This window comes from Miscanthus floridulus, chromosome 15 (genome assembly GCF_019320115.1).
Source record: "Miscanthus floridulus cultivar M001 chromosome 15, ASM1932011v1, whole genome shotgun sequence".
In the NCBI taxonomy this organism is placed as follows: Eukaryota; Viridiplantae; Streptophyta; class Magnoliopsida; order Poales; family Poaceae; genus Miscanthus; species Miscanthus floridulus.
The window spans coordinates 84,836,876-84,849,852 of NC_089594.1; the positions used below are offsets into that span (position 1 = coordinate 84,836,876).

At 43.2% G+C, this 12,977-nt stretch overlaps 1 protein-coding gene across 2 annotated transcripts; it reads right to left on the reverse strand.

Annotated features, from left to right (window-relative positions):
• Positions 1 to 295: 295 nt before the first annotated feature.
• Positions 296 to 6,300, reverse strand: LOC136508483 (CSC1-like protein RXW8). Of its 2 annotated transcripts, XM_066503164.1 has the most exons (12): positions 6,142 to 6,300; positions 5,910 to 5,985; positions 3,971 to 4,335; positions 3,692 to 3,838; positions 3,381 to 3,444; positions 3,083 to 3,292; positions 2,625 to 2,816; positions 2,244 to 2,539; positions 1,816 to 2,095; positions 1,382 to 1,657; positions 1,070 to 1,303; positions 296 to 930 (listed from the first exon to the last, which is right to left on the reverse strand). In XM_066503164.1, exons 3-12 carry the CDS (start codon positions 4,249 to 4,251, stop codon positions 610 to 612), a joined length of 2,301 nt encoding a protein of 766 aa, XP_066359261.1. In that variant the 5' UTR covers positions 4,252 to 4,335; positions 5,910 to 5,985; positions 6,142 to 6,300; the 3' UTR covers positions 296 to 609. The 2 variants fall into 2 exon arrangements, with proteins under 2 accessions (XP_066359261.1, XP_066359262.1); XM_066503165.1 differs by lacking the exons at positions 5,910 to 5,985; positions 6,142 to 6,300 and adding an exon at positions 5,061 to 5,834.
• Between the last annotated feature and the right edge of the window lie 6,677 nt (positions 6,301 to 12,977).

Here is a 12,977-nt window from a genome sequence, read left to right on the forward strand (position 1 = left end):
TTGATGACTAGGCCGATGGTGGCTGCGAAGTTTGGTGCAGGAATATGATTCCGAACAGCTGCAGATACGCACATACCAGCTCAATGCTACATGTTAAGAACCTCCACCACTAAGTACAAGACGATGGCACACGCTCCTTGACAACATGGATTCGACAACAGTCCCAGTCTAACATGCTTACAGGTAGTACGACAGCTCGAAAGACCAATTAGTATAATCCTCAATACCTCAATATGATTGGTGCATGAAGGCTAACAGACCTGCTAAAGTTGCCAGGCTCAATCACAGAAACCAATGGAGAGGAGGAACGTTATATATCTAGATCACTTTGGCTACATTAATCTCTTACAACAAAGCCATGAGCATTACATCAATGTGCAAGGCTAATGTTTGAGTAGCTGAATCTGCCAGATAATAACTAAAATGCAGAACCACTAATTCATCTATGCGACAACTCAAAACAACAAAATTGCACCTCAACACTCATGATGATGCTCTCATATAGATTTCTACGTTAGCCCTTTTCTTTTCTTAAGGAAGGGTCGTATATGCATGTATGTCTCTGTACATTTATATAGCCAACAGGCAAAGGGGGTTAACAGCTAACAACTATCCGATTTTCTGTTCTGATAAACCTCTTTTCTGCAATCTGATCATGAAAGTAACCGACCTCACAGCTTGCCGGAGACGGTTAACAGGGAGTCCTTTTAGTGTTGGGTGAGACAGGTCCCTCTTGGGATCCTCGCAGGTTTCTTTGCCACTGGACTCACCCGAGGTAGAACCTTGCTCCTCATCCCCGCCAACAATTTCAATTTTTTCCAAGGGTACATCTACAGTGTCAGGGAACTGGCAATAAGCAGAATGAAGTCCGTGGTGAATTTCATCTATTCTTCCTGACCGTTCATCTTCCCTGTCCATGTCGATTAAATCCTACACAATCACATTGCAGCAGTCAACATCAAAAGATAGGAAATCGGCGTCACGAAAACTCTAGTCCTCAATTGTTTTCTATGCTCTAATAAAACCCATGTAGATCTTGACATAACATAATTTAAGGAACTAATATCACCTGTGCTGGAAAAGTCTTGAATAATGGAAGAAGTTGGTTTCTGCAGTACTGGTTAAATAAAAGAGTAAGGATGATAAGAGGTATGGTGAAGCCTGCAGCTACTGGCGATTCTTTAAGTCCAAATACACCAAGGCAGATGATCTGGGTGAGCACAAGAGAGAATATGACTGTGTTGCATGCAATTGGCCAATACAAACCACCTGTGTCGTACCTTGTTCGATACACATTGAGCAACTGAAAAGAACACAACTTGTACATTAGCATGCTACAGATAAATTTGAGGTAAATAAAAAAAAATCTCTAGCTTCTCACCTGATTGCGATAGACAACATAACCAAGGCAAAAGTACACCAGCAGAAAAGGTAAGATCAGAGGAGCCAGCACAGACAATGTGAATCCCAATAGTCCAAACAACAGAACTTTTGGTACTTCTGTGTGGTAGGGAAACGAGGGAACGAATTCTGTATCTTCTCTCATTCTCAGAACATATTTCCTTATAAAGTTCCATATCAGACCAAAGAGCTGCATAACTTCAGATGACAAACTAGCCCATCCTGAGGTCAGGACATAGGTGATGAAGAAGGTGGTCTGGAATAAAATTAGATTTACAGAAAAGCAAACCAAATTAGATGAAAATTAAATACAGAATGAATATAGTATCTTTCCACATGCAACAATTTTTATGTATCTTAATCAAAGTCTTGTTCTTTCTTTGGCATGAACCAAAAAAAAAAGATGTGATTTACCTGTCCAGGTACAGCTTTAGCAAGCTGGACAGGTATGTCCTTTGGGCTTGATAACACGTTCAATTGACTTATGACAGTACCAGATAATACATTAGCAAAGAATATGTTCCAAACTGTGAAGATCAACACTTTACAGCAAGCACTTCTCTTCCTTTCACTGTGTGATGTGGGACCCTCCAATGTAGAAAATAGCATCATAATTGGAGCAACAGTGTACAGAAAGATTTGCAGTATGACACTGGGAAGGTATCCAGTTACTAGCTGAGTCATGTAGTATTTCCTGCACATACATAACAGTCAATAGGTGCAGTGTGGAGACAGATAAATGAATAGCATCTAGCAACATGAGATAACAGTATATGTCAAACTCTATCAAGATGATTTTGATACTATCATTAGGAGAGCCCAACTGAAATTCCTGTACTTACTTCAATATTCCTCTTAGGAAAGGAAGCCTCTGCTGCAACTGCTCTAGCTGAGATAGCCCTTGTATAAATGTCACCGGTATCAGAAATATGAACATAAAACAAATAGAGCCTAGGAGTGTAGCGATACGGCGAGCCCAAAGCTGCTTATAGGGTAGCCAAAGATTAGACCAATACACGTCTTCTGGTTCTGGAGCTAGATTAGCAACCCACTTCATAGGGTTAGATGTTTGAAGTATTTCTGATGCAACAAGTGCGGCATACCGAGTTTTGAAAAATACAAAAGCAGCTGTGCATTCCTGCATACGATCCCACATAATAATTACTAATTTATTCCAAATAACTGATATATTAAGCAAAAGAACAAATGCATGCAAGCTTAACCTCATCATCTAAGTCCAAGATGGATTTATTGTCAGCTTTCCCCCTGTTCTGCTCACATTCAGTGTTCAATAACTTGAAAGAATTTGAAGAGGCTCCACACAGACAACAGCGGTAGGTAATTGTTCTGCATCCCTGATCGACTGTTTCATCTGTGAAATGTTTGAACTTCTTATATGCCTTCTTTGCACCAGTCTGTCAGAGTTAAAGATTAAAGTTACACCAAAAGCATAAATAAAGTGAAATAAAAATACACGCAACTTTCGCCCAAAAAATCAAATTACATAAAAGAAAGAGAAACATTGAACTCAAGGAATTGAACATTTCCACGGATTCATGTAAAAAAAAACAAAAAAAAATGATTATCCATCTGTGCGAAAATCTAATGAACAGAAGCAGCAGCGTTATAATAGTAAATGCTCGTCACTAGGAAAAGTGAAATGCATTCGAGTGTTAAGTACCATTATCTTCTGAACTTTCCCAACTTTGAAAACTACTTGATGGAAGAGATAACTAGATGAGTGATACTTTGTGAAGAAACCATCAACAACATCACTGCATGATTCTTTATCTGCCTTTGGTATTCCCCGAACAAGAACTGTAAAATGGCTTGGTTTTGGTGTTGCACTTGTAAGATGAAGGAGCCTCAACCTGGCAATGTGCTTGTACTCCTGAATTAGGAAAAAAAATGAATCATCAAAAACATTCTGGACACAAGGAGATGTATGTTCCAGCAATTCAAAATGGAAGCGAACTTACAATGTATAGCAGAATGCAAGCTACTCCAGAAATTATGTACAGGGTTACACAATGGACCCAGAGCCTGCAAGGAACCCAGAATACAAAGTGAACATCAAAACATGCACTTTGTTCTATTGTACAATGCTCATTCCTCAAGTTCTAAAGGAGTGAAGAAGCACGTTGGATTACAGTCAAAGGCAAATAACATTTTCAAAATGCCAGCAATTAACGCGGCATATATATAATATACAAAAGCACAACAAGACAACATTTCAGCAGTCGATGGCAGCAAATGATAATAGATTAAAAAAATACGTTGCTTGGCTTACCATCTTGATTTCACTTCTACATTCCCAATTGTAAATATATCTAGTGATTCCGAAGGAATTCGAACATGGTGTATATCCTGTCCAAAATAATTGAGCGGAAGAATCCCAAAGACACACAAAAGGGCGGCAAGGGTGAAGATGCGCATGCTGTTGAATATGTAAACAAATGTATCAGTCGGCCAATTTTGTTGCTGAGGTTAAACACATGCACTATTATTAAATTTTCAGGACACAAATGAAACAAGGAGGAGAAAAGGGAGTAAGTTTTGCACACCGTACCTGAATACTAGAATTCTATTGAAAACAACAGCATCCAACCCAGCAGCAGCCAGGATCTCTTCCTCAGTACACTGCAGCGCTTTGACTATCCATCCAGTGGATGGAACAAATCTCTCCAAGATAAAAGCCCCTCGGAGCCGATCATGCTCCTCAGCGATCCTGCGGCCAAAGTAGACCCTGACATTGGCCGGCTGCTTTCTGAGAACAGAGTAGAGCGACAGGAAGAGGACACATAGGCCAATGTTGATGCCCGCGGAGGTGAGAAGCGCGCTGATCTTCATCTCTGCGTGTCAAGCGTGTCACACACTGACACAGCCTATGTCATCTGAAACGCGGCATCATCCTTGATAGCCACGGTTCAGTTGCTGCAGGAAAAGGTTGGTATTAGCACACCTAGTTTATTTACAAATATCCCGGGGAAACACTTCCAGACATTCGCGTTGCTGTGCTGCTGGCATATCTGGAAGAGACGAAACAATACCATCTTCAGGAATGGCCGAACTACTCTGCAGGGAGCGCTGACGGCCTGCACCTATGGAGGGTACGCTTGCCGAAGAAAGACAGAGCAATCGCCGATGTACGGTGTTCTATTTTAGCTAGCGCAATGTAAAAAACATAGCTTGTAAAATGAGACGCTTGTACTACCCTCCCCTCCTCCGCCCCCCCCCCCCCCCCCCCCCCCCCCCCCCCCCCCCCCCCTCTCGATCTTTTATCCAAAAAAAAATTTGGTATTAGCACACTTAGTTTATTTACAAATATAAAAGGTGGCAGAAGAGCTGCATAGGTCAGTACTAGAATACTGTCAGTGTCAGATAAACCAACGCCTAATACTCATACACACATGGTGTTACTTGGGTAAGATGGACAGGACACATGTTTGATGTTCTGTTGCAACCCAAGCACACCTTAACTGTCTAGCTGCCTGTGTGTTTATAATTTATATGTTTAACATCATAGCAAATTGCAGTTGCAGAAATTTGGAAGGACTATACATAGTGGTAACAGGTGGACACTGGACAGTGTAGTTACAGAATTCGGAAGGACTATAAATAGTGGTAACAGGTTACAGGTCAAAGCTAAACTGATCAACCTTTGCAAGGGCGCAACGCTGTTGCACTCCAAACTCTTGGTTGTGTCTTGTGTGTCTTGTGTGGCACCTAATGATTAGTTAGTCCCGTTTAGGCACTACTAGCAGAGAAACAAGGTTGATGCTAACAAACAAATACTCGGCACGGCACAACACAAGGGCTGACAATCTCTCTTGTAATCTTGTTGGGGGAAGAAGTTGAGGCGAGTTGGTCGGTGGCGCACCCAAAAATTGAGGACTTCATTTTGTTTTCTATCATGTGGATTGGCAGTGGCATGAAGAGAGGGAGACGTGAAGCCTGAAGAATGGATGAGGGCAGAGCAAGGCCATTACTTTACTCAAGTAGTAGATTCGATTCGGCTGGGATTCCATTGATTGATAGGTGGAACAATATTTGCGTGCGAGCATGAGCAACACTGGGCAACCACGCGACGCAGAATCATTGCTGGCACCAATTTACGCAACATTTTTTTTGGTGGTGTATAAAAACGGGGGGAAACTCGAGTGCCTATTGTGAATGAACGAATAATAAATAAATAGATATATAAAAGAAAAAAATTGGTAAGAAGGGGAAAAAACAGCAATCGGTAGATAGAGCAGAAGAAGGAAGAAGATTAGGGGGAAGCAAAAAAGTTGCGGTCTTGGGCAAGCGGCGAGCGAATGCGCGAAGGGAAGAGGGGGCAGGCAGAAGCGGCATGAATCGAAGGGGAACAAACTAGCGAACTAGTCCAACAGCAGGCAGAATGCTGGGTGGATTCGGCGAGGAGAGAAGCGAATGTCGCGGCGGCCGGAGTAGACTAGTACTAGTATCAGCAGCAGGAAACGAGGAAGGAAGGAAAAGGCGTCAGTTACCTCGGCGCGGAAGGGCGGGTGGGTGGGCGGGGCGTTGCAGGAACCGGCGCGGCGATTCTTACTTCCCGGAGAAGCCCTAGTAGAGAAGAGCATTGAGATGAGAGAGCATGATTTGATATATGCTCCAGATTAGAAGAAGAAATAAGAAGAAGAAGAAGAAGAAGAAAAAGAGAGGAAGAATTTGGAGCGGGAAAGGCGGACGGCGGAAGCAGCAGTAGAATAGGCGCTGTACCTCGAGGAGAGAAGCGTAGCAGGAGTGCGTGCTGCGGCAATGGCGAGGAGATGGGTGGACGCAGGCACGCAGCGGAGCAGAGTCCCAATCGAAATCGAAAGAGGAGGAAGGTAGGGACGGACGGAGCGGGGGAGGGAGGCAGTGGGAACAGGAATCCAGACCAACCTGGAGAACGAACGAGAATCCTCTCTGCTACTGCTCGCCTTGGGCCTTTGGGTTCGGTTCGGTTTGGCCAATTGTTTAGTTGGCGAATTTTTTTTTTGAAAATAGTACCGTAGTATTTTTATTGTTATTTGGTAATTAGTGTCCAATCACAATTTAATTAGGCTTAAAAGATTCGTCTCTTGAATTTTGTCTAAACTGTGTAATTAGTTTTATTTTTTATTTATATTTAATGCTTCATACATGCGTCCAAATATTCGATGTGATGAAAAATTTTGAAATTTTTTGCAAAATGAAGTGGAACTAAACGGTACCTGGTGCCATGCAGAGCCCTAGCCCAGCAGGGAAGACGAGACAGCGAGGGGAGTTAATTCTCACTTCGTTTGTTCGCTCGTTCTTAACCTCATAACTTATAAGCCAAATATAATCTAGCGAACATGTTGGTTTTCGTTTGTTTGTTTCGACCCTCCTAATTCTATATTCTGTGCTTTTGTTTCTATTACATTACAACTGATATAGTATATAGCCAAAAAAAAAGATGAGATTCATTAAATGAATTAAATTGGGTTTCGTCTCTTAGTTTACTGATCGATTCTGTAATTTATTTTTTTTATTAGCATCTGAACATCCCGTATGAAACCTAGTATAACATCCGACGTGGCAAGTATACTATTTTACCGGCTGCTGTCTCTGCACAGCAGGCGCGGCTTGGCTTCCCAGGATCCACACGCAGCGTCCGTGGTCCTCCCTGCCGACACGTAGGTTGCCAACCGTCCAACGGCTTCCTGCGTCGTGTTGGTCAAGCCAAGCACGAAGAATATGCAGAATGGTGACGGCAGCGTGGCACGACCAGGGCCAACCACCTCATCAGCCTACTAGCCGGGAAAAAAGCAAGCAAAGACATATAGAGAGAGTAAAAAACAAAACAAAACAAAAAGTAGTACTAGTTGAAACGTAATTACGGGCAGCGATTATCTGCTTCCTACGTACTAGCGAGTACGTACTTGACACCATTCAATTGATGCAAGAAAAAGCATGGCATTGGCACACCGACCATGACAAAACTAGACAGCGACCATTCCGTTCCTTGCTTCTTCATCCACTGCTATCCATCCACTCGTTTTTTCTTAAGTGCGTGTTTAGTCGGAGGAAAGTTGGAATTTGGCTACTGTAGTATTTTTCATTTTTATTTGACAATTAGTATTCAATCATGGACTAATTAGGCTTAAAACGTTCGTCTCGTGATTTTCAACCAAACTGTGCAATTAGTTTTTTTCGTCTACATTTAATGCTCCATGCACGTATCGCAAAATTCGATGTGATAACTACTGTAGCACTTTTTATGAAGTTTTTTTTTGAACTAAACACGGGCTAAACCACATGCCTTTATTATTTGGCAACGAGGCTGAACAGTGATACTATCATCAGTGCGCAGCGTACCTAATTAACCTAGGCCTTTCTCAGCCGGCTTATCAGCTATAATTTATAGTATTTTTTTTCATAACAAAACAGCTTTAGTGGCCTTGTGTATCAGCCGAACAGGCCCCTTAGTGACTGACGCGTGTGTCTGACCGTCAAGACCTACTACTCGTCAGCAAACGAAGCATTCTATTTTTGTCTGACGAAACTGCATCGATCATTAGTTCTGACGATGGCTCTAGATGATTTTGAGCACTCGAGGCTAATTAAATTAAATAGTTTGGCGATGCTCGTTTCTAGTTTTCTGATGATGGGCTGCAGCACCAAGCTGATACTATACGGTCTCACGACCCAGCCCAATAAGCTAACTTTAGGCCCGGACAACAACATCCAGGTCGCGCACTGAAGACTCCCGAGTTGTTGATGATGATGTGCAGTAAACTGAATGCTGGAGCAGCAGCAGCAGCAGCAAGTGGTGTACAGTATGCAGTGAGATCTCGCAGGCTGGGTCAGGCGAGGCAGGCCGCTATGGGCTCTCTGGGCTTTGGTCTCTGCTCCCTGGCTGCGTTCCTCGTGCGCAAGCTAAGCTGAAATGGAATGGAATCCATCCACAGCCCACACCAGGCTGCGCAGTGTGGGTGGGCGGGTCGGCAACGACCAACGCCGACCTAACCGGCTGGCCCAGCTGCTGTGGGCCACATTTATAAATCTTTTCCGCGAAAGGGGTTTACAGCCCGTGTTTCATTAAGACGAAAGGAGTTTTGGTATAACTGGTTGTTAGGCCTGCTACATCAAATCGTTTGCGAGTGGCAAGCGATGTCATTAGCAAGGCTAACAACCCACGACAAAAGTGCCCTAAGAGACTATACGGCGGTCGTTGGTGTGACTATGCCTGCGCTGGCATGGAACGCCCAGATAGAGGCTAAGGAGGTGAAACCCGCATCAATCCACTGTCTGCCATCGCCATGGATGCGCTGCGCGACAACTGTTGGAGTGGAGACCTCACTCCTGAAGATCCTCACGTTCTGTCCTTTCCAGACCTCCCACGAGACGAGAAGCACCAAGAAGTCAAAAGCCCCGTCGCTGCTCCGAACTAAGCAGGAGCCTTCGACGCAGCCACCACTCGATTGGGTCCCCCTCCACCAAGTCCACCATGAGCTGATGAAGGCCAACAGGTTGTGAAACCCGGAACCAAATCTCCTTAGTCGCCACATAGCCTGACAGAAGGTGGGCTGCCGTTTCAGTTGCCTGGTTGCAGAGTATACAACCGTCATCGTCCTGCAGGCCGTGGCGTTCCGCCGATCTGCGGTCTAGAGCCTATTGTGCATTGCCAGCCAAAAGAAGAGCTTCACCTTCGGAGGCGCTCTGGTACTCCACAACTCCTTAGCTCCTAGCAACTCAGTCGACCCCGTGATGAAAGCACGGTAAGTGGAGGACACCGAGTACTACCCGTCCGGCGACCACTTCCAGATGAACCGATTGGACTGCATGGGGTCCAAGACTGTATTCTGAACCAAGCTCAGAGTACCTGAGTTGTCGTCACCCCGGTGATGTCCCTAACCCACCTCCGATTGAGCAACGCGTCCTTGACTAAGCGACTGTGGCCAGTCCTTGAAGTTGCATTGAAGAGGGCCAGCGCGAATGAGTGTAGTGGTCCAACACTTAGCCACCGGTCCATCTAGAAACTTGCAGTCATGTCGACGCCTAGCCAAAATGTCCATGAAGCCTTAAACATCGCCGTGACAACCGACTCCCGCTTCGCTGGTAATCGAGCCCACCCCTTGTCTGGCTCGACGCGGCGCAACCACTCTGAAAGGTCCTTGTGTGGTTTTGGTAATTGAGTGACAACCTAGGTGGACTAATTGTGTTTATATGAGATACACAAGTGATTAGTCCACAGGTACATATGTGTGAGCAACATATGCCATGAATGTGAAAATGGCTTGGAGATGTTGCAAAGCTCACACATGTGATGATGAAGGAGCTCATTACACATGAGACATGACATTGAGTCATGTGATCAAGGTAGAGAAGATCAAGACAAGACTTGACTTGATGAACCGGTTGCAAACATGAAGGGCAAGTCAGAGGCTTTGGAGCGATGGACCGTGTGGTGGTGAAGCTTGAGCAAGACTTGGCGTCGATGGACAAAGGCAACGGTGAAAAGCAAGTGAAGTCAAGATCGATGAACCAATATGATCACGTGATGATATGAAGTGGATCATATCATTGTTGATCATGTTGGTGCATGTGTTGCATCGACATTGGAGGAGATGGAATGAAATGCACAAGGCAAAGGTATAACCTAGGGCATTTCATTTCACCGGTCATAGGTGTGTAGAGAAGTTGATAACCGAGTTTAGGATAGATGGTCGTACTATCAAGAGGGGCAAACTTGTTTGCATATCGGTCATCTAAGTGTCACTCGAGTGATCTAACTTTGCATCGTTGCTAGGATTGAGTGGCGTGGCAAGTTGAGTGGCTAATCCTTTGAAAAAGGTTTGTGAAAATGCTAACACACATACACATGGTGGTGTACACTTGGTGTTGGCACATTTACAAAGGAGATGAAGTTGGAGTTGATGTGGATCAACTCGGTGAAGGAACGGAGGCATGGGTTCGAACTCTACCGGCGGAGTGTCCGCCCGTAGAGTGCGGATAGTCCAATGGTGCCACCGGCGCCCTATACAGAAAAGATAGGGTCTCACAGAGTGCACCGGACGCTAGTCACATGGTGACCGGACGCTAGAGTCCTACGTCCGGTCAGTGGCAGCAGAGCGCACGCAGGCATCGGTCTTCGACCGGACGCTGGCGCTGAAAGTGACCGGACGCTGGCAAGGTGCGTCCGGTCAGGTGGACGTACGGTGACGTAGGTGACACAGAAAAGTTGGAGAAGGACTAGACCCTGATGCTGCATCCGATCATGACCGACCGGACATATCCGGTCGTGACTGGTACCTTACTGGAAACGACCGGACGCTGGGGTTGCTGCGTCCGATCAGTTTGTGCAGCTGCGTCCGGTCATCACTTGACCGTCGAGATCAAGTGACTGAGGTTGAATGGAGGCGACACGTGGCGAGCATCCATTGACCGGACGCTGAGGTCTTACGTCCGATCGATACGACCGGAGCGTCCGGTAGTCCTGAGTTTTGCCTAGTGAAGGGGTAATGGCTAGTTTAGCCCGTGGGGCTATAAATAGAAGGTGGCCTCGGCCATGGCTGGTGCTGAGCACCTCAGGGGACTTTGTGTCCATGCTTGTGAGTGCTTGGAAGCCCTCCATCTCCACTACTAGAAATGTGTTCATCAATGATGATTCAGTCGTGACGCTTACAAATTTCATCACAGAACAAGCGCTTTCTATGACAAAATTTCTAGCTTCGTCATAAGTAACAAGTGACGGAGCTTTGGCACGAAGAATAATGACGAAAACAAAAGAATCGTCATAAAACAACAAAACTAAATCGTCATAGATCGTTTGGCTCGTGTACCACCTCGAGGACATGGCGCCGTGGTCCCACCAGCAGGTCCCACCTCGAGGACGTGGCGATGTGGTCCCACCATTGGGTCCCTACCTCGAAGACGTGGCGATGCGGTCCCACTAGCGGGTCTCAGCCTGAGGACGTGGCAGCGAACAAGTGGGGCAGCGTGGCCCACATGGTCCAGGTGGACCTGCATCCTTCCGCCTCCCTTTTTTTTGCCAAAAAATAGCGCACGCAGGGAGATTCAAACCCGTGACATGCTGCTAGACATGTTGGTGCGTTACCACTGGAGCACTCGCCGTTTTGTGATAAAGGCATGCATGTTTTTCTATTTGTAAACATATAACATGATAATTGATGATTTTTTCCTAAAATTTTCTAAAATCATTCTCTATCAATTTATTTTGTTGGTTTTGTCAATATATACATATGAAAAGTTTGAGCAATTTAAATTTTGAATTTAAAAAAAATGCAACTTCAGACAAGATTTTGGTTCCCCAAATAATTTCAGCTGAAAAAGTGATAAATACCAAAGTTGAATAACTCATCAAGATCTACAACTTTTGTATTGGTCATTTCTTCATATGATAAAGTGGTAACGACATTGTTCACAAATGTGACACATCTCTCACAAGGTTTTATAAACTATATGAGACATGTGTAAGATTAGTGAATAATGTGTGCTAAGAATTTGTCAAATGAAGAAATGAACAAAATAAAAGTTGTATATATTCATGAGTTGAACAACTTTGGTATTCATCGCTTTTTATGTTGAAATCAATTTGGGTCTCAAATTTTGGTTCGAACTTGTCGTTTTTCAAAATTTCAAATTTGAAATGTTCAAATTTTGTCAAATGACAAGATGACTAAAATAAAAATTGTAGATATTAATTAGTTGAACAACTTTGGTATTCATCACTTTTTATGTTGAAATCATTTTGGGTCTCAAATTTTAGTTCGAACTTGTTGTTTTTCAAAAATTCCAACTTAAAAGGTTCAAATTTTGTCAAATGACAAGATGACTAAAATAAAAGTTGTAGATATTAATGAGTTGAACAACTTTGGTATTCATCACTTTTTATGTTGAAATCATTTTGGTTCTCAAATTTTGGTTCGAACTTGTCATTTTTTAAAATTTCAAATTTGAAAGGTTCAAATTTTGTCAAATGACAAGATGATCAAAATAAAAGTTGTAGATCTTGATGAGTTGAACAACTTTTGTATTCATCACTTTTGCATATGAAATCATTTAGGGTTTGAAAATTTGTTTTGAACTTGTCAAAATTTAAATTTCAAATTTTAAAATGTGTAAAACATTGTCACATCCAAGTTTGATCAAACTTAAATGCTGAAGCATGATTTTATAAATTTTTAGAAAAAAAACCATTACATTTGGAGTTAGTATGAGGGAGAACAACTAGTTACAAAGTTTACCCACAAATTAAAAAGAGAAATCACACTATTCTAGATGATCCTTACATGATTTTAGTGAATAGTGTGATTTCTTTTTTTAATGTGTGGGTCAACTTTGTAACTAGTTTTTCTTCCTCATACTAACTCCAAATCTGATGATTTTTTTTTCTAAAATTTTCTAAAATCATTCTCTATCAATTTATTTTGTTTGTTTTGTCAATATATACATATGAAAAGTTTGAGCAATTCTTTGAATTTAAAAAAAATGCAACTTTCAGACAAGATTTTGGTTCCCCAAATGATTTCAGCTGAAAAAGTGATAAATACCAAAGTTGAATAGCTCATCAAGATCTACAACTTTTG

Coding starts and splice junctions, on each gene's coding strand:
- LOC136508483 (XM_066503164.1), bottom strand. CDS start 4,251: ATGAAGATCAGCGCGCTTCTCACCTCCGCGGGCATCAACATTGGCCTA. Junction 2,817..3,082: donor GGAAAGTTCAGAAGATAATG/GTACTTAACACT, acceptor TAACTCTGACAG/ACTGGTGCAAAGAAGGCATA. Junction 2,096..2,243: donor TTCCTAAGAGGAATATTGAA/GTAAGTACAGGA, acceptor ATGTATGTGCAG/GAAATACTACATGACTCAGC.